The sequence below is a fragment of the Panicum virgatum genome, chromosome 6N, assembly GCF_016808335.1.
Source record: "Panicum virgatum strain AP13 chromosome 6N, P.virgatum_v5, whole genome shotgun sequence".
NCBI classification, from domain to species: Eukaryota; Viridiplantae; Streptophyta; class Magnoliopsida; order Poales; family Poaceae; genus Panicum; species Panicum virgatum.
In genome coordinates this window covers 38,457,077-38,476,794 of record NC_053150.1, presented here as the reverse complement: position 1 = coordinate 38,476,794, position 19,718 = coordinate 38,457,077, and the positions used below count along the sequence as shown (strand labels likewise).

Here is a 19,718-nt window from a genome sequence, read left to right as displayed (position 1 = left end):
AAATTTCCTAATTATCATGCGGAGGACACAAGGTAATTCTTCATATGCATAAATCACATCACACAGGCACTCCTGGACAGCATTTCCCAATGCCAGACACCAACCCCACCCCAAAGCTTACAACAAGAGGCAAAGAGAATCACATCCCCTGATACAGCCATACTAACATATAAAGGCACAGCAGTTGCTAAATTCTAGACCAGAATTCACTCTCAAGTGCAAATATTTACACAAAAAGAGACAACAATACCACCAGATAATAACACGAGGAGCTAAATTGTATCATCAAATCCTGACAGCTGTTCAACAGCATAACAAATGTGCTCATCCAAGACCATACATGCTCACATCAACTGAAGGTCTGAAGCTAACATCAGCCATGGGGTTGGGGGATATAAGAGTAACAGCTGTTATAATAGTTCCGAGTGAAGTTGAATTCTCATTACAGCTTGATGTGCTTCACAATACTAGAAATGAAAGGACAGTAACATGCCAATACCTAAACCAGATGGATCAGATCAATTTCCACATATCTATGTTTTTTTTTGCAAGACTTCCACATATCTATGTATTTTCCAGGTAAGTAAGCACCATGGATAAAATTTATGAATGCCCTCTAATACTATCATCCTATGTTTCAAAAAACACTACGCGTGCGATCCTAAGCGGTTGTACTTTCTGCAGGCCACTAGAGTAATGCTATGTTAAATAGAGAAATATTGGTATATTAAGACATAGAATTTGACATTATCTTACAATCATAAACTTCCATTAAGGTAGTTTGCCTTTCTCCATCTTTAGTTTGTCCTACTTTCATACTTACATACATAGATCAAATCCTAAACCGCTCTACACAGAAAGACACCTAGGTGCTAGGTGAGGCAGTGTTACTCCGCATCGCGCCTACATCACCTTTTTTTTTCTAAACAGAGCTCAGCAGAAACTTGATGATGAACCTGGACAAATTCACAAACCATTATGTAAAGGACGTCAGGTAAGCCCTCATGCAACAATTGTCTGAAACTCTTTTGATCTTATCCCCACAGTAAGCCAATGAGCCAATCCCACCCCCACCGCTTACTAGTTTACTACAGAAATCAAAGTACATACCTAAATGCTGACACACTAATTAGTTTAGATGATGATGACACAACAATTGCCATGTTTAATAGGAATCACTTTGAAGTTCATAAATTCACGGAAACGGTGATGAAATTCCCAGCAAACCACAACAAGAGGAGCTGAATTGTATCATCAAATCCTCATAACTGTGCAACAGCATATCACATTTATTCAGCCAAGGCCAATACAGTGCCCAGATGAAGAACTGAAGCTAACAAGAGGTCAGGAAGGGTAAAAGGCATAACAGTTGCGTCGCGACAAGGGGACGACGGATCCTCACTACAACTTGTGCTTGTAGCGCGCGACCTCGGCGTCGTTGGGGAAGAATCCCATGAGGCGCCCGGCGGAGTTCTGGTACGCGTACATGAACCCTCCCATGACCCCGATGAGGCCGCCCGTCACCATCGACGGGCCCCGGATCCCCGGCTTGATCCCTGCACGACGAGCCCGGGTCTGAGCTTCCGATCGGGGTGAACTGGGAGAGGCAGGGTTCGGGGAGGGGAATCTAAGGATGGGGACGAACCGGAGAGGTAGCCGACGGTGACGGAGACGGCGGAGATGGTGGAGAGGCGCATGTAGTCGAGCGCGGAGAAGTTGCCGACCACCTTGGTGAAGGCCGGGTTCCGGTCCACCACCGGGTACTCCGGCTTCGTCGACGCGGTGATGTCCGTGTTCATCGCGAGCGCGGCGGCGGCGCGGATCCCTCCGGTGCGGGCTGCGGCGGCGGCAGATTTGGTCGCGAGGAGCTTGGATGTGTGTGTGAGCTGTGTGGCTTCCGGGGATGGGTCTTCTCAGTGGGGCAGTGGTGGTGGGCTCGGCCTTGTGAAGCCCATCGCCTAGGTGAGTATGGCTCGGCCCACTACAGAAAAGGGCCACGACGATAAATAACTGGGCTGAGCCCACTTTTACAGCCCATCGCCTAGGTGACTATGACTCGGCCCATATGTTATTCTGGCCATCCGACACAGAGTCCACGACCGTATAAACTGGGCTGGGCCCACCTTTCACAGCCATCCTTGTTAATGACGTGGAACCGGCCCACACTGACATTGAGCCCGGCCCATGAATGGATCGTCGGAGTTTCCAAAGCCACCCTCGCCTCGCTTTCTCCGCCCTCGCTGGAGTCGCCTCACTCCCTCCCCTTATACCCAAGCAGCCAAGCCCCGTCCCCTCCCCGCCTCCGCCTCCGACCTCGAGCACTCCTCTCCAATGGCGACGGCCCCGGCACCCCTCTCGCTCTCCGCCTCCACCGTGCCCGCGCGCCTCCGCGCCGCGGCGGTGCCGGCGGGCGCGCGCGGCAGGCAGCCGCGGCGCGGGCGGATGGTGGTGCGCGCCAAGATCCGGGAGATCTTCATGCCGGCGCTCAGCTCCACCATGACGGAGGGCAAGATCGTCTCCTGGTCCGCCGCCGAGGGCGACCGCGTCAACAAGGGCGACGCCGTCGTCGTCGTCGAGTCCGACAAGGCCGACATGGACGTCGAGACCTTCCACGACGGCATCGTGGCGGCGGTCCTCGTCCAGGCCGGGGAGTCCGCGCCGGTGGGGGCGCCCATCGCGCTGCTCGCGGAGTCCGAGGAGGAGGTGCCCCTTGCCCTCGCCAAGGCCAAGGAGCTCTCCAACGGGCAGCCGCAGCAGGCGGCGCCTGCTCCGGCGGAGGATGACGCCGCGACGCCGCCCCCGCCCCCGACACCGGCGGCTGCTCCGGCGCCGGTGGCTGCGGGGACAAAGGGCATTGCCAGCCCGCATGCTAAGAAGCTCGCGAAGCAGCACAGGGTGGACCTTGCCAAGGTGACCGGCACCGGGCCGTACGGTAGAATTACGCCGGAAGATATTGAGGCAGCCGCCGGAATTCAGCCGAAGCCAAAGCCTGCGGCTGTTGCTGCTGCATCAGCACCTGTGGCTGCGCCTTCAGCGGCTGCAGTGCCTCAAGCAGCAGTGCTACCGCCTGTGCCTGGCGCGACTGTTGTTCCATTCACTACCATGCAAGCCGCGGTGAGCAAGAACATGGTGGAGAGCTTGGCGGTGCCCACATTCCGCGTCGGGTACCCAATTGTAACCGATAAGCTCGATGAGCTGTATGAAAAGGTGAGGATTCATAGCAGTGCTTGACTGTCCGTGATGCTCTTCTGTTTTTTTGGCCTGCATGCTGATAATCGGATTCTTTGAAAATCTTTTTAGGTTAAGCCAAAGGGAGTAACAATGACAGTGCTGCTGGCAAAGGCTGCGGCCATGGCGCTTGCTCAGCACCCTGTTGTCAACGCTAGCTGCAGGGATGGAAAGAGCTTTACTTACAACAGTAACATCAACATCGCAGTGGCTGTGGCAATTGACGGTGGCCTTATTACACCTGTCCTGCAGGATGCTGACAAGGTATATATTGTTCTTATTGTAAATTTGATTTCATCTAGGAATTGTAGCAAGCAAGGTAACCATTCAGCTTATGAATTCGTACACTGCAGCTGGATATCTATTTGCTCTCGCAAAATTGGAAAGATCTAGTCAAAAAGGCACGCACGAAACAACTCCAGCCAAATGAGTACAGCTCTGGTATGGAACTCACGCTATTGTTTATTGTATTATATTGCCTTTGTAGCCCTTGTGATGTTCACGAACATCGTGCATTTGTGCTTACATGAAGATTTCATGGTCTGCAGGGACATTTACACTGTCCAACCTGGGTATGTTTGGTGTAGATAGATTTGATGCAATTCTTCCACCTGGCCAGGTAGGCTTATTCTAGTTGCTGCCTAGCTAATATCAAATTGTGTTCTCTTTGCTTTACTGATGTACGATAACTAATGCATGTGTTTATATGAATGCAGGGAGCTATTATGGCTGTTGGAGCCTCGAAACCTACAGTTGTGGCTGATAAAGATGGTTTCTTTAGTGTCAAGAGCAAAATGCTGGTTAGTTGTGCATCTGAATTTTTTAGACATCTGTTGTTCATGTAATGTTTTTAGTGAAAGCTAGAGCTACATCCTAAGGGTTTTTTCATGAACTGTAGATGTACATGATCGTCATGGACTTTGTCATATACATCATGTAGAGAGCATTACATAGTTGGATGCCATGAGTTGACTCAAGATGATAGGTGTGAGATAGTATTGAGTGTATGGCATGGTTATTGCTATAATCACTAGATTCATTGATTATGTCTATCTATTTACAGGCCGAAGTTGAGTTTTTGGCACAGAAAATATGTAATTCATCGGTAGCAAGCACCAAAGTTACACCTCATCAAAGTCTAGGTTATTTATGGGTGATATTTTTGTGCAGAGCTATCACTAGTGCTTCCAGTTAGGAACTCTTCGGTTGGTTGCCGCATTTTTGGCATAATTGTAGGATTGTTTGCCATATTTGGCCAGAAATTGTAGCTAGGGTATAGTGGGCATAGAGTAAGAAAGTACTGAATCAAGTCTGGCAGAAAACCAGGTGTCAAACTAGGGCAACCCAAGTTCAGCAAATGTGTATTTAACTAAGTTGTTTCAATATTTTCTTTCCAGGTCAATGTCACTGCTGATCACAGGACTGTATATGGTGCTGATTTGGCAGCATTCCTGCAGACTTTTGCAAAGATTATTGAGGATCCTGAGAGCTTAACTTTGTAAGATATCTTGAAGAGTTATGATGTTACTCCTATGTCCTAATGTCCTACCTATGTGCCCATCAGTAGTCTGATTTCAGTTGGAGTTCTATTGCTGATCTCCAATTTTTGTATCTTCGATCCTTCAGTGGGATGTTGTTGTTTGTTCTTGTGTTTTATTTCGCAATATTTGGATCTTGTTGGAGAGATTATACTGTTGATACCGTGGAAATTTTGGAGAGCAATAAATTATAAACTGTAGAATAGTTTGGTAACTGTGATTTGCCTTTGTTCTGCATATTTTGCACCCATATAATGATTTATATCCCTGTTTCACTTATCTGCTGGAAAGTACATTTTATTAAATTTACAGGATGATACAACCTGACCTTCTCTTAATATATATAGGGAAAAAACATAACTGCATTTGCTTCAATCCTTATTATTTAAAATATAAAATATTATCAATTTAGACCAGCATGTAAATTGATCTGGACCAATTTGAAGTGTAATGGCATACTGCCTTTGCAGTTTGAAATTTGTCCAGCTTATTTGCAAAACTTACATAGTATATGTTTGCAGATCACAAATGGCTATACATCCAAGACATATAAGCTGTTAGGAGTAAGTGTTAGGTTGTGAGTATATTTAACAAACTGAAAACCATGAAATCCAATCCAACACGATTCTTAATTTCTATTACAACTCTGCACATGTACATACTCTCCATAGTTGATACCAACCCAGCAACCCATCTCTAGCTAATAACTATACACGCAGCCACACAAATAGGTTGATTTGTTAACGTTAAGCTGGCTAATCTGAAGTCTGATCATCAAAGTATTACCTGAGTGGAAGGACTACGTTCAGATGTAGGATGTGCTTTGAACCTCTCATCTCTCGGCACACCCTATCTAGCAAACCAAGAAAATCTCTCATGATGACAAATATGTGGAGGAGGTTGGACTCATTCTTGCCAACCTCTCCGTGATAATACTCTGTGAGTTCTCTGACCTGCTGTAGGACCTCGGCTTCAGCGATTTTGAGTTCCTGCATTGTATTATCTGCATAAATTTGGAACAATTTCATGCAATGCAGGAAGTTCTGGTTCCTGTCATTGTAGGTAAGGTCCTTTCCGATGAGCCTGCTTAGTTGAGCAAATCCTTGTGAAAGATTGGAGATTGAGCTTTTTAAGGTATCCAGATCTATGCTTGCTACCTTCTTGACATTGGCAAGCTCATTACTCAACTCAGAGACAAATTTTGTACCCATTTCCAAATACTCTTCTTGCCCTATTGGTGTGGCATTACATGGTCCAGGTGTCCCACCAATCTTATCTGAAGCCTTTAATCCTTGTGATCGTACCATCTCTTGGACAACAAAATGGAGGAGGGTTGTCTTTCCATCAACTCCACGTATATCTGACAGTTTCAGCAGTGTGTCGAGTCTAAAAGCACTTGCATCTCCTCTTATTGTTCCAACATTCATTCTGTTTCCTGTCTTGAGTACTGCTTCAAGTAATCTTAAGAATAATTTACTGGATCTTAGTTCACTGCAGGCTTCCTAGTAAACACAGAAATAGTTGCAGCTTCAATAGAATTTTCCTATTTTCTAATTAATCGAAATGGCTCCACTTACTTTAATCAATGTGAAGGACATTCTGAGATGGGCAACTTCATCATCAAAAGTTTCCTTGTACAGCATCGCCTCGATTCTTGAAAATGCCATTGGTATTGTCAGTAGCACCTTGACAAAGTTCTCTGCTGGATCCAATATGCTGATGCCCCCATTATAATCCATTAGTTTTTTCTCTTCTTCCTCGGATGGTTTCATCTTGACCAGAGCTTCCAGTTGTTGCACAGATAATCCAGTACCTGTGATAGTCAAAACAAGACAGTAGGTTCATCTGGCCATCATTAACTTGGTAAATTTGAATCCAAATTTCATGGAGATATACCTTCTGTTATAGAACTGCAGACTTGTTCAGTGCTCGCATTTAAGGTCTTCAACAATATGGTAGTGTTTTGAAGTTTGTGGTGCTCAATAACATGTTTGCTGGTAGAAGTCTTGTTCGTGGCGTCTTCATTTTTTGCTGGGCCTTGAAAGTTGTATGCAAACAAGGACTTGATCATCTGCTCATCAAATCTGCATAACCATGTTACTGTAAGAATGCAACAATAGGAACTGCAATGACAATCTAGTAATGAGAGTACTAAAATTGCCTTACTCGAACTCAAAGGAACTTGACTGAATGTCATTCCACACCATGGAGCGGTTCGGAGCTGCTCTTACTTTGTCCCAGTGCAAAGGCTTCAACCTTGGAAGGGGCAATCCATCTTTGCCAACCTGTACCTGAATCGGTAATGGAGGTGGGGGTGGAGGCTGGCCAGAGTTCTGCCCTTTAAGACTTGAAGATGGTTTGTTTGGCGGTGGAGGGGGTGGCGGTGATTTCGGAGGGGGCGGTGGCAATTTCAGTACATTTGTTGCACTGGATGGTTTGAAGTCGGCCCCTTCAGCTGAACTCCTTGAGGTCTCCTTAGAATCCCAATTGAATTTTTCATTTGACACACTAAATGTTGTGCTTGTTTTGAAGGGTGTGGTCTCTGTAGCATTGCAAGTAGCTCTGTATCCTGAGGATGAATTCATGAGCTGAATTGAGTTGTCCTGCTCTCCTCGTGGAGATTCAGGATGTGCCATGGATCCAGAAGTGTTGGCTGTTTCTGCAGTTTCTTGATTGCGATCAGAAGCTGTTGAAATTGGAGTCGTTGGAGAGAATCGAGATCTAAAATCTGGTGATAGTGATTGATATGATGAACCGGATGGTGAATCATCTCTGCGTGGAGAAGATGGAGGATCTGTGGCAGTTTTGTCGCAGATTTGCAGTGGCGACTCTTCAATGGAGCCACCTGACGAGCGAGAACAGGGTACTGAATGGAAAGAATCAGCCTCGTCAGACTGCAAGTCGACGTTGGTTTTCACAGTATAGTCGCTCACGGTTAACTCTGCACTTTTTGTGGGAGTGGTAAGAACGGATAAGCTCTTACATTCTGAAGATTCTTTGAGGGTTGGATAGTCCATCTGACACTGGACAGCAGAACTCAGGAACAGCAGATCTGGGCTAGGATGGGAACTGACCTTCATGGTAGCACAAGGCGACCTGTGAGCTCTCGATCCACGTAACGACAGCTTGAATGGCTTCTTCTGAAGCTTCCTTGATCTCCTGATTGAGACTGCGGCAATGGCGACCACGAGAACAAGCAGGCACGCCCCAACCACGGACAGAGCGATGATGGCGGCTTTCGGGAGCCTGGTGTGGCCTCCGCCGCCCAGTCTGCGCGCCACGCTTCTCACCGGAGCAACGTGGCTGCGGTTTCTGAATGGCGCCCTGCTATGACTCGTGTGGGGAAAAGGAGCTGGAGCTGGTGCTGCTCTTGCTTCATGAGCCAGTGTTGTAGGTGCCGGAGCCGGAGCTGGAGCCGAAGCAGCAGAACTCTTGTGATGCCTCCGGTGTCGTGGCCGACGGTGCTCTAAGCCCACCAGCATCCTGAACCTGGAGCCGAGACCGGAACCAACATCGCCGGTCACCGCAACGACGACACAGGCATCGCCGCGCGCATTGCTCCCCAGACGGAGCGCCCCATCCAGGACCTGGAAGTTGAGCAGGAGGAGCACGAGGGAGGCCGAGAGGAGGAGCAAGACGCACTTCATCGCCAAGCCCATCTTTTCTCGCTACCGATCATGGACCGGCGAAAGAGGTGGAGAGAGGCTCCTCGCCGTGCCGACGAGGTCCCAATGGCCGTGACAAAAGAAAAGGAACAGGAGTACAGGACGGGACACGGGAGTGAGATGAGAATGGGGGATGTACGTGTGCCCGCCTGCCCGGACACACTTGCTGTCCAGGCCGGGAGCCCAGCTTCTGCCGGCGAGTGAATGGGTTCGTTGGCTTCTCAGCGCTGCACTGCTGCCCATCCACCTCTGCTGGCTTTAACGCCACTCCAAGAAACGGCCGGAGTTACCATGCATGGCTGGTGCCTGCCGAGGCTGAGCAGAACGGCAGCTGCGCCCCGGGCTCGACGGCTATGGTTTGGTGGGCAGTGGGCACCAGTTCTTGGTGAGGACTCGCATCGCCGCCACCGCCGCCGCCGTGACAGAAGCGATAGCTCGTGGCGCTGATTGCGCAAATGATCATTCCTGTTGTTCTCGCGGTATCAAGGTCAGTACCGAATCCGTTATCAGACACTTCGTTCTCTTCAGTTAATCTCTTGGTTCGTTCTCTTCGCACTTACGTTGTCAGAGGTCACCTTGCTGGTCTGGATGCCTTGGAAGGCTGGGCACCGAGCATGTGCAGGTCCAGGATCAGAAACCTTGCCGTTGCGTCGCGGTCCTCCTCACTACCGCGTTCCTCAGACTACCAGTCCCTACGATCTTTCTCCATCCAATAGAGATAGTTGGGCGTTCAGTAGCCGAGTAAGCTTGCTGGTTGCGCTGTTGGTTCCGCTGTGGCGCGCACTGTGCTCTAAGGTAAAAAGGGCGTGCACTTTCGCCACCGGTAGCGATGTAGCAGGACCAAGGAGAAGGCACGGGCGAACCACCGAGCTCGTGACCATTGTATCCCATCAGGCAAACACTGGGAGGCGTCAAAGTTTGCACTACTCCCTCACACCAGTTGTAACATTCCGGATTTTTTCCGGAATATTAATAAGTCGAAAAATATAAATTTCAAAAAAAAGTTTGTGGTAGTGTCGTATTTTTATTGACTTAAGTAAGAATTCTCCCTTTCTAGAATCCTAGAAATTAAAATTTGGAACTAAAATTAAGGATCTTTTCTCGGCTCTACTTTTGCGCTGCACCGCCCCCACGGCAGCGGAGACCGCATCTGCAGCAGACGGGGGAGTAAGTCCACGGCACGGCTCGGTTTCATTCCACCAACCAAACCGATCCTGTCGCAGCCATGGCCGCGGCCCTCCCTCGCCGGTGGCAGCTCCTCCTGCTTGGCCTCGCCCTCGCCGTCCTGCTCGCAGCGGCCCCGGCGACCGAGGCGTGGACGGGGGAGATCCGCGGCCGCGTTGTCTGCGACGTCTGCGGCGACGCCGCCATCGGTCCCGAGGACCACGCCCTCGAAGGTCAGTTAGCCCCTAAACTACCTCATGTCCCCTCGTGCGGATATATCGATCGCCCTATGTTCCCGAGCTGGGTTTCCTGCGACCGCTCCAGCGGATATCGGGTTAACTGCTTCAGATTTCAATTCGCAAGGCTTTCGAAATATAAGCCTCTATCCGCGAATTTTTTCGATTTGGGAGATTTTTCTCAATTTCTCTCCTTTTCTTTTCGATTTCATTTTACAAGTCAAGTTAATGGACCAATTTGCTCCATCTTCTCCTGCTACCTCTCTCGCTCGTCTCTTCTTTATCGCCGGCGTCCTCCGCTCACTCACCGGCCACCAGCTCCACCGCATCAGCAGACTCCGTAGACCGCCGGAGCCGAACCTCCGACTACCCCTCCACGCAAGCCCCCGCCGCCGCCAGGATCCGCGCCCGTCCTCCCGCTGCCGACATCTCCCGCGCACTCGCAGCTAGCTGCAGCCCCCGCGGCGGCGCCCGGCCTCCAGGGACGACGGCATGGCTGCAGGTTGTGGTTCCCGAGCTGGGTTTCGTGCGACAGCGGATCTCGGGTTAACTGCTTCAGGATAACTGCAGTCCGGTCGCCCCTCCCGCCAGCACATCGGCTTCTGCTTCGGTTCTTCCCCGTCGGCCCGTCCACTTAAGACTCCAGCAGCCGCCCTCCCTTCAGCCGGCCGTCCTCAAGGGCGGCATCCCCGTGGCGGCGGACGCGACGCACGGGCGCACAGCCGGCTGGCGGCGGCTGCACACACAAGCTCATGGGGCGGTGCCGCGCAAGCTGTGGGTGGCGTGGCCAAGGCCAAGGCGCCATGGCCCAGGAAGGCGGCCTACCCGCGTGCGCAAAGCCGCTTAGGGGCGCGACGAGGCTGCAGCCGCCGCCGGCCGAGTGCGTCCGAGCCTTCGAGGATGCGGAGACGACAACCTTTCACCTTTTAGGCGGAGGACGACTGGACGATGCCCCTGCGGAGGGGTGCTGCAGAGCCACATTTAGTGCGTAGGGCAACGGGCCATCAAACACCTAGGCATCGGCCCATTAATCACCTCCGAGAAAACAGCCTTTCACATTTGCTTTCTTGATTAAGAAAATAAATAGGACAGTTGGGAATTAAACGGACCATCCTCGTTCCGGCCGTTTCGTCCCGGGATATCGTTCCGAATTAATATGGAACACGTTACCACGTTCCAAAATCATCGTTCCATAGAGGTATACCCCCTTTGTTTCAAGATTTTGAAAATCAGCGAACCATGTTCCTCGTTCCCGTTCCCCGTCCCCATCGTCCCGGGAACTTGGTGACTAAGGGTAGGAAACCTCGGGAGGATTTACAGTCTCTACTATTAAGGAATTGGTGTCAAGAAATTAAATCGGGTTATTAGCGAATGGGGCATAAGTTTGTCGATGCTTAATTGTTGTGTCAATTTGTTGTCTGACATGCTAGGCCCCTTGTTTTAGCCAGTGAGGAGTATAGATGTGTAAAGTGGTGCATGCTTACTTGATACCTCACAATTTCATCAAGCTTGTTTGTGCTAAAGCAAATTAGTAGCTAGGACTGCAAGTAGTAGTGGAACTCTAATCATGCTGCGAGTAAGTAGTGGCGCTCTATGTTTTAATATCCCTTTGTTCACTCTTGCGCCTTCATTAGTAACCACAGATTAGAACATAGATATTCTGATATAAACCAAATATTACAGCTGGGTGGTGAAGCTTGGTGGATGGTTGAATATATCATGCATGTAATAGACTTATTGGAGAGACTATCTGGGAAATTTTTAGAAGCTTTAAGGACCTTTTGTAGAAAATAATGCTCCAGCTTCCAGCAAATTGCCTAATATTAGTTTGTTAGTTTTAAACCAAATCATATTCTGTAGTAAACAATTATAGTGAGCTAGTTGCAGCGCCTAATTGCCAATCAAGTCATAAAACTGGATGTTGGATTGAGTCTAAACCACAACGATGATGCCATCTCTTCATAGTGGCAAATATGCATTTTCTGGATGGTCTGCTAGAGAATATCTTTGGGCTTGGTATCATGCTCTTTATCAGGCATTTCCTTGTTTCACTACTCAGCACACTTGGTATCATATCTCCACTTAGTGTACAGTAGTGAAAGTACATGAGATTATTATCTTTATCACTGTAATATGATTGTGCAGTGGAAATCAGAGTGGGGAAAGCTAGGCTTATACCACTGTCTGTAGTACATTTGGGTCAGCCTTATTGTTGGCATCGTTATTGTCAATATGTGCCAAAAGAAACTTTTGTTGCGCTGAAGTATCATATTGTCCAATCTTGTGAATTGGTTATGTAAGTATGAATGGAAATTTAGAATCACATGTTGTCTAGCTAAACTGTTAATGCAAAAATACCATACTGACAAATTGTTACGAAATGCATGGATAAACTTTAATCTCGTATATCTTCGAATTCTCAAGTAAACTAACTCTGGTCGGATAGCCTGGTCGTGTCTGTAGCATTTTACACGTACAATCCAGCATCCGACTGTCATATATATGACCAAGTCATATGTGACACTTACATGCACAGTAGCAGCTCGTTTCTGGTCATACGCCCTGGTTGGATGCCCTGGTTGTGTCTAGCATTTTCCTAAAATTAATTGCCTTTTGGATTAGGGTATCATATACTGTTTTTGTTAAGAGGGTGGACTACTGAGAATGGCACCAAACAATATGCAAGAATGGCACCAAACAATATGCAACATTCAGGTTCACATCTTTTTCCTTTTAATATAAAAGGAACTCATGGATACACTGCAACTCAGTATATAAGTTTTGTAAAAAGGGTGGCTACTGAGAATCAGCACCGAACACTACACTGTACAACATCCAGGCTACATCTTTAGTTAGCTTCTTCTGCTGTCAGTTAACACTAGAATGTTAGCTTTGGTTTGCCATGAGTAAAAGCAAATTTCTATAAGATGTCAAAAGATAGACTACATATTTTGAAAATAAGAACTGGAAGTGTCAAGTCCTATTAATGTGAATGTTGGGTCAAACTTTTCCATTGCTCTGGTCCACCCTTCAGTCCTTTCTGGATGAGAAAAGAAATATCTCCCAATGGAGTCATGTACTCATGTTTAGTTTATGTGAGCATCACGCAAGCCATAAAGTATGTTTCAGTATTTATTCCATTGTACTTTCTTAATTCTGTGTTCAATATGTGCAGTTGAAAGTGCTCTATGATCTTTATTCTCGTCTTCGTGTTTGTCTCTCATATAGGAGCTGAGGTTGCTGTACTCTGCATCACAAAATCTGGCGAGGTTATCAACTACCAAGCCTTCACAAACTCCAAGGGCACGTACACCGTTGCAGAGACGATGCCAGAGAGCGACCGGTGGGGGTCATGTTTGGCAAGACCCATCAGCAGCTTTCACCAGCACTGCACTCGGAGGGGCGACACTCACTCTGGGGTGAAGTTCACTTACAGCAAGCCTTCAGGAAACTCACACACCGTCAAAACTTTCCTTTACAAGCCCGCCAACGCCCCGCTGTATTGTAGTTAAACAGTCCCACCACATTTGGTTGGAAAGCAAAAGATGGGAACATGCACGAAGGATATGTTCCTTGGCAACATATATAAAGGTATAAACATGGTTTGGGTTGTAAGTGGGAGTTTTCAGATGTGAATGCAAATGTGTTGTCTCTTACCGCCTGATCGCCTGTACTTGCAAAGAGACAGATGTATGCTTCATGTGCGGGCTGGCTCATGACACTGCGCCGGCAACGCCGCGCCTTGGTTTCTAATTTATAGTTACTTAAGGAATTAGGAATCGTTCTATAAATTATACAGAATTGTATATGGTAGTATTTATGCGGTCACGATGCAGGTGGAGTGGGTTGTGGGCAGCCGCAAACCCACGAATGATGTCGCTAATTAATTTTGACAGAATTGTATTTATGCGGTCACGATGCAGGTGGAGCGGGTTGTGGGCAGCCGCAAACCCACGAATGATGTCGCTAATTAATTTTGTGGGTATGCGACTGACCGCAAACTATGACAAGGTGGACATCAAAAGAATTTGTGGCCTTCGCGGTGGACCTGCAAAGTCATGCGACTATGACAAGGTGGACATCAAGAATTTGTGGCCTTTGTGGTGGACCTGCAAAGCCCGCATGGCGCAGACGTCTCGGCTTGCATGCTGCTGAAGTGCACGACGCTTGCATGCTGCTAGAAGCAAGCACTTGTATAGCACGGTGATTAAAACAAATAGGATAAATACAATAAAAAATGACAATAACATTGTGGATAGAGATCACTGCATTACTGCACTACAGACAACGAATCGATCGCACCAATAGCTTAATTCAAAATAGAACATTCGATTCACACCTTCATCACTAATTGGCTCTGCGGTCACCACATGACCATTCACTGGAATGCCAAGAATGTATGAAACATCACGAAGTGATGGTGCCATTTCAAATCCCATGAAATGTGCAGTATTTATCTCATTGTTCCATCTCTCGCAAAAGGATGTAAGCAAAGATCGATCAATGGTAAACCCAGTGGTAAGTGCAAGATGTCCAAGACCACTAGCATTAACAAGCTGTTGCTGCTGATCAGTCAGAACCCATTCCTTTAGCTTTCAAGTCTGCTGGCTTGGAAGCAGAACACCGTACCGCTACAAAATTTAGAGCACCTCAGTTTGTAACTTGTTTAATATGCCTAAGTAATGAAGGGAGTAAGGAATGAGAAAGAGACGTACTGGCCTGCAACCCAATCCCCTTTCTCTCAGGCAGTGGTGAGCTAGCGTTGCTGGTAGCAGCAGCACGCAAGTCGGCGGCGGGTAACGGCTGGCGGACCGCACGCGAAACCCAGCCCGAGCAGAGGGCCGGCGGCCAGATAGCGCCAGCTGCGCCCTCAACTCCTGAGGCAGCTGCGGCCCCGGCGCACAGGCGCGCCCGCATCTCGCCGCCTACACGCGATACCGCCCTGCGGCCGCACGCGAGGCGCTGTCCCGCTGCGCACCGGTGGCCGTGGCCTGCCGCAGCACAAAGCGTCGTGCTGCATCTCGCCCTCGCCGCTGCCGCGCGATGTTGCCCTGCAGCCGCATGCGAGGAGCCGCCCCGCCGCAGCACGAAGCGCTGCCCCTTGTCTCGCAAAGGAGAAGAGGAGGGGGATGACGAGATGAGGCGGCGCCAGGCAGGCAGCTGCGTAGCCGGCCGGCCGCATGCGACGGCGATAGGATAAGGCGGCACGTACGCAGGCAGGCAGCTGCGTGCCCTGCGCGGCCAGGCCATCGCAAGGGCCGCAAGCTCCAGGCTGCTGCCAGCCAGACGATCGGCATCGCAGGGCCCGAGATTTTTGGGCCGACGTGTCCGGGCTGCTCCCGCGCCTCCCCCGTCCCGTTTGTTACTTTAGATGAGGACAAGAACGCTGCCGTAACCATCGAGTCCACTGCCCGGTGCCGACTCCTCGTCAAGGTCAAAGTGCCAAGCTGCATGCGCATGCTAATGCAGTAATGCTTATACCCAGCAGGTGCAGCAACAACGGACTAACCGGGACTCCTCGACTGATACCACTACTCATCAGTCATCACTCCGCTTAGGCTACCCGCACCGGCAATCTGTAAATGCTACTGGAGTACCATTTTACAGTAAATTGGCCTGCAGCGGTACCCTCCAAGCGATGCGCAATCCTAAAGGGAGCTTGCGTTTACACTGTTTCTAGTGGGGTAGAGGGCCTCCTCTATCTACCATCGTGGCGCCTAGCGAGGTCCCCCACCCACCCAGCCGCCGCTCCGTCCGCCCGGGCCGCCGCCGGCGGCTGCCCCGGTTACTCGCCGCGCCACCGTCCGCGCTCGCCCGCAGCGCCGCCGTCCGTGCCCGCCGCCGTCCACACCTGCCGCGCTCGCCGCCGTCCGTGGCCGTCACGCCCGCCGCCGTCCGCGGCCGCCACGGCAGCAAGGAGCTCGCCCGCGCGCGTGGGGGACGAGGACCGCCGCGCCCCCGCCGTCCAGCCCGCCGGCCGTCCGCCCTCCGTGCTCGCCGGCCGCCTCCGTGCGCGTTGGGGACTGCCGCCGGGGGGTCGGCGCCGGCCCACCCCAAATCGAGGCAGGAGGAGGTCAAGGGAGGCCGGAGGAGCGCCTCACGCACCTTGCCGGGGGAGGGAGGAGGCCGCTCGCCGCTAGAACGAGCAGGGCCGCCCCGCGCGTCGCGCCCTCCGCCTTTGTCCGCCGTGCGCCTTTTGCCCACTAGGAGAGAATTTCGATGACTAGGTAGAAATATTCGTTTTAGAGGATGAAAATAGAGGACCACGAGTGTGGATAGCGTTAGAGCAGAAACGCGCACGTCCACGCGAGCAAAAGAGTTTCTCTTTTTTTTAGGGTTGGGGGTGGGTGGGTGGGTTGGGTTGGGTGGAGGGGAGGGCTGAACGCCACGACCGCGCACGTCCACGCGAGCAAAAGAGTTTCTCTTTTTTTTAGGGTTGGGGGTGGGTGGGTGGGTTGGGTTGGGTGGAGGGGAGGGCTGAACGCCACGACCGCGCACGTCCACGCGAGCAAAAGAGTTTCTCTTTTTTTTAGGGTTGGGGGTGGGTGGGTGGGTTGGGTTGGGTGGAGGGGAGGGCTGAACGCCACGACCGATGACGGAGCTCCACTTCTGAAGATCAAAGATCCCACGCCGGGACGAAGCTAGAGAAGAGAGGTAGACGCTTCATAGTATATATAATATGATATTAAAATTAATTTAGTAAAAATCTAGAAGTGATAAAGGATCGTAGATGTGTCCACACCCAGCGGCGGAACCAGAAAATTTTTGAAGGGGGGGCCAAGAGGCTAAGCCAACATATGGCCATGGCGGCGGCCGGTGGCGTTACTGCGACGTATGTACGTCTTCAGTTCGGCTGAGGCGTCCGTTAGTTTGTTATACCATTGCAAAAACGATTCAGAGTCTATGTGCCATGTCTGCGGCTAGGGGCGAAGCTACCTCTAAAATTATCATGGTGCAACCGTTAAAGACCATAAAAAAATTAACAATACATGGTAAATGCAAGTCTAGCTAGTGCTAAATTTTTCATTACCCTGGTGCATCGGTACCAGGCAAACTGTACGTAGCGTTAACCCTGGCTGCGCCGCTGCGGCTCCTCCTAAAATAGCTCTGGTACAGTTTTTTGATGAAGTAGAAACTGAAGTTGTGTTAAAAAATTGTTTCCTAAAACGGCTTCAGTCGCCTAGTATCATGGTAGCCGCGAGAAGCCACAATTTTTTGCTCGCAGGCAAAGCCGTTTTATGGCTTTATTCACGGCTCCCATGATAAAATCATTTTGAAAATGATATTTTGATAGAGCTTTCATCAAAAGTCGGTGAGGAAGCTATGCAAAACAGACTACTTTTTGCTTGTAGTTATTGCCTCTTAGACTATGTACTTGATTTTAATTGAAAATACAACGTGAGCTACTAGATATTGAATTTGTTGTAGAATCACTTATCTAATTATTTGTTATATACTGCAAAAAAGAGGGAGGTTCAAATTTTTTTTTCAGCCTTAGGGGGGGCCGTGGCCCCTGCTAGCCCCCCCTGGTTCCGCCGTTGCGTACTGTCAAAATTTGTGAGCTACCAACAAGTCTTCGACTATTTGCCTTCTGCTGTTGTGCTGTCAAACCTTCTGATGCAAGGTCCATTTTGTCCTAACAAACATGATTGCAGAGGGTAAGATGGTAGCATTAACAGCTAACACATGAAAACAAAAATGGGATACATGATAAAATGATACATGCCATACATTCATAGCTTTTCCATTCTTCCATTCTTTCTGGTAAGTTAAAAAAGAAAAAGAAAATTTTGATAGTTTTTTTAGGGAAAAGTTCAGTTTACATCGAACTATCACAAAACTCCAATTTTCAACCTTCAATTCAACTATAAAATAGGATAACGAGAGCCATCCAACTATTGAAACCTAACAAATTTAGCTTCTAAGGTGGTTTCAAAGATGATTTTATATTTTTAAAAAAATTGAAATTAGATTTAAAAAATTAAAACTAATTCATTTTAAGTTAGAAAATATCGAATGGATAAAGAATTTTTCTGAAAATGTGACATATATATTATTGATTTATTTGAATTTTATTTGTTTTAAAACAATAGGCATAACTAAAAGCAAATAAATACTAGGAACATGAGAAAATTGGATCCAAATAATTGAGAAATAGAGTGCCAGCAGATAGGTTACATTTTTAGAAAAATTTTGGTAGTAGTTTTATATTTTTTTTATTTTTCTAATTTAAAATAAATTACTCATAAATTTTTCAAAATTTGAATATTTTTAATTTATACAAAATGAAAAAAAATATTTTTGAACCACCTTAAGGCCAAACTTGTCCGGTTTCGACAGTTCGATAGCCTCCACTATCGATTTTGTAGTTAAAAGTTAGAAATCAAACTTTTGTGATAGTTAACTAGATTTTTTTTTTCTTCGCTACCATCGTGAGCATCCATGGACAAGGACAATGGACAGCAGAATCAAAAGGGATATGGCGGCTATCTGCTTCAGTAGTTCAGTGCTTCGAACAGTGCGCCTATGACATGCCATTTCGCTTCATCTTTAGCTGACTGTGTGTGCTTACAGCGTTCCAACTTCTTTTTTTTAGATAAATACAGCGTTCCAACTTCCAACTACAAGTCTACAAGGAGCAGTAAAGCCTAGAGACCACTGCCACTGGCGCTAGATTACCGGGACGGCACCAGCAACCCGGCATGAGCCACGGTGACGTGGGACCTAAAAGCAAGCGGGCAACGCCACGCCGGTCCGGAGTCCCGGACGCAGACGGTCCCGGTCTAGGGAGGCTGTGCGTGTCCTGCCTGCCCTGGCGGGCTGCGGCCACTCTCCTTCAGCGCTGCTGGCCGCCGCCGCCCTCCGGCGGCTGGTCTCCTCCGCCGCCTCCGGCATCGACCTCCTTGATCTCCAGTATCTCCACACGGCGGTTGGTCCTCTTGCGCAGCTTGATGGCCACGTCCTGCGGCACGAAGGCGCCGCAGACGCTCACCCGGTGCCGCTTCCGGTCGATCAGGTGGCTCTCCAGTTCTGGAAGCAGAGGCACAGAACCAGCATCAGTAACAAGTTACTCCTTCTGAATTTTCCTGATCAAGAAGAGGAAGCATGGTTCTGCCCCCCTTTGGTTGATTTTTCTTTTCCTGCTGACCTTGCATGTGGAGGAGCGCCCTCCTGATCCTCTGGTAGCACCCGTTGCAGTCGATGTTCATCCTCACCGTCATGCAGTAGAACTGCACCCAACATCACAAACACCAGTCATTCACTCCCAGGACCGTCGGCCACCATGGTGATCAGCAGTTACCTTGCCGCTCATCAATCTCCCAGCTGCTCAACCACGGCCGATGGCGGCGGCGGCGATCGACCTGGCCTCGCCGGCGATGGAGGTGGTCCTGAAGGTCCCCGACCCAAAGAGGTTGGTTTGCAAGGGCAGTGAGCGAGTGGGAAGGCAGCTGGGGCTAAGGGGATTTGAATTGATACCTAGCTTTCGTCGAGGCAACCATCAAGCATCCTCTCCTCGACGAGAAGAATCAGATTCTGACCCATCCACGCAGGTGCCTGCCTGCCTGCCTGCCTTGCACGTATGAGCATGCCTGTCCTTTTCTGACCCCTTGGCCTTTCCTCCCACCCGAAGCCGGCTGCCGCTGCCGGCCTTGTGACGATGCTTTGGACTCTTGAGCACACCATAATCGGACAGCACGATCGGAATCTTGGAAACGCCGTGTGAATATCGACTATTAGACCGCCAGAGGAGGGCAACAAGAATGGCACCGGCGGGCGGCGGCAGTGCGAGTAGAGTAGGCTACCAACATCATCAGCAAAGCCAAACCTGTCAAACCTGCCGTTGCCATACAGAGCAGGATCAGAATCTTCACAGTTCACACCAACCA

General features: G+C 49.3%; 5 protein-coding genes across 5 annotated transcripts; 2 read left to right on the top strand and 3 right to left on the bottom strand.

The window, feature by feature from the left end:
- Positions 1-1,156: 1,156 nt before the first annotated feature.
- LOC120679919 (NADH-ubiquinone oxidoreductase 20.9 kDa subunit-like) lies at positions 1,157-1,914 on the bottom strand. The gene is made up of 2 exons (XM_039961583.1): positions 1,646-1,914; positions 1,157-1,556 (listed from the first exon to the last, which is right to left on the bottom strand). Exons 1-2 carry the CDS (start codon positions 1,797-1,799, stop codon positions 1,402-1,404), a joined length of 309 nt encoding a protein of 102 aa, XP_039817517.1. The 5' UTR covers positions 1,800-1,914; the 3' UTR covers positions 1,157-1,401.
- A 325-nt stretch (positions 1,915-2,239) lies between these two features.
- Positions 2,240-4,980, top strand: LOC120677768 (dihydrolipoyllysine-residue acetyltransferase component 4 of pyruvate dehydrogenase complex, chloroplastic-like). The gene is made up of 6 exons (XM_039958960.1): positions 2,240-3,207; positions 3,301-3,492; positions 3,582-3,669; positions 3,777-3,847; positions 3,945-4,028; positions 4,626-4,980. The coding sequence occupies exons 1-6, from the start codon at positions 2,332-2,334 to the stop codon at positions 4,728-4,730; spliced, it is 1,416 nt and encodes a 471-aa protein (XP_039814894.1). The 5' UTR covers positions 2,240-2,331; the 3' UTR covers positions 4,731-4,980.
- A 350-nt stretch (positions 4,981-5,330) lies between these two features.
- On the bottom strand, positions 5,331-8,645 carry LOC120677767 (formin-like protein 9). The gene is made up of 4 exons (XM_039958959.1): positions 6,933-8,645; positions 6,663-6,850; positions 6,344-6,579; positions 5,331-6,268 (listed from the first exon to the last, which is right to left on the bottom strand). Exons 1-4 carry the CDS (start codon positions 8,423-8,425, stop codon positions 5,549-5,551), a joined length of 2,637 nt encoding a protein of 878 aa, XP_039814893.1. The 5' UTR covers positions 8,426-8,645; the 3' UTR covers positions 5,331-5,548.
- Positions 8,646-9,541: 896 nt separating this feature from the next.
- On the top strand, positions 9,542-13,535 carry LOC120677769. The gene is made up of 2 exons (XM_039958961.1): positions 9,542-9,828; positions 13,060-13,535. The coding sequence occupies exons 1-2, from the start codon at positions 9,657-9,659 to the stop codon at positions 13,341-13,343; spliced, it is 456 nt and encodes a 151-aa protein (XP_039814895.1). The 5' UTR covers positions 9,542-9,656; the 3' UTR covers positions 13,344-13,535.
- A 4,798-nt stretch (positions 13,536-18,333) lies between these two features.
- Positions 18,334-19,680, bottom strand: LOC120680155 (heavy metal-associated isoprenylated plant protein 26-like). The gene is made up of 4 exons (XM_039961776.1): positions 19,309-19,680; positions 19,133-19,220; positions 18,980-19,061; positions 18,334-18,861 (listed from the first exon to the last, which is right to left on the bottom strand). The coding sequence occupies exons 2-4, from the start codon at positions 19,142-19,144 to the stop codon at positions 18,668-18,670; spliced, it is 288 nt and encodes a 95-aa protein (XP_039817710.1). The 5' UTR covers positions 19,145-19,220; positions 19,309-19,680; the 3' UTR covers positions 18,334-18,667.
- Positions 19,681-19,718: the final 38 nt, after the last annotated feature.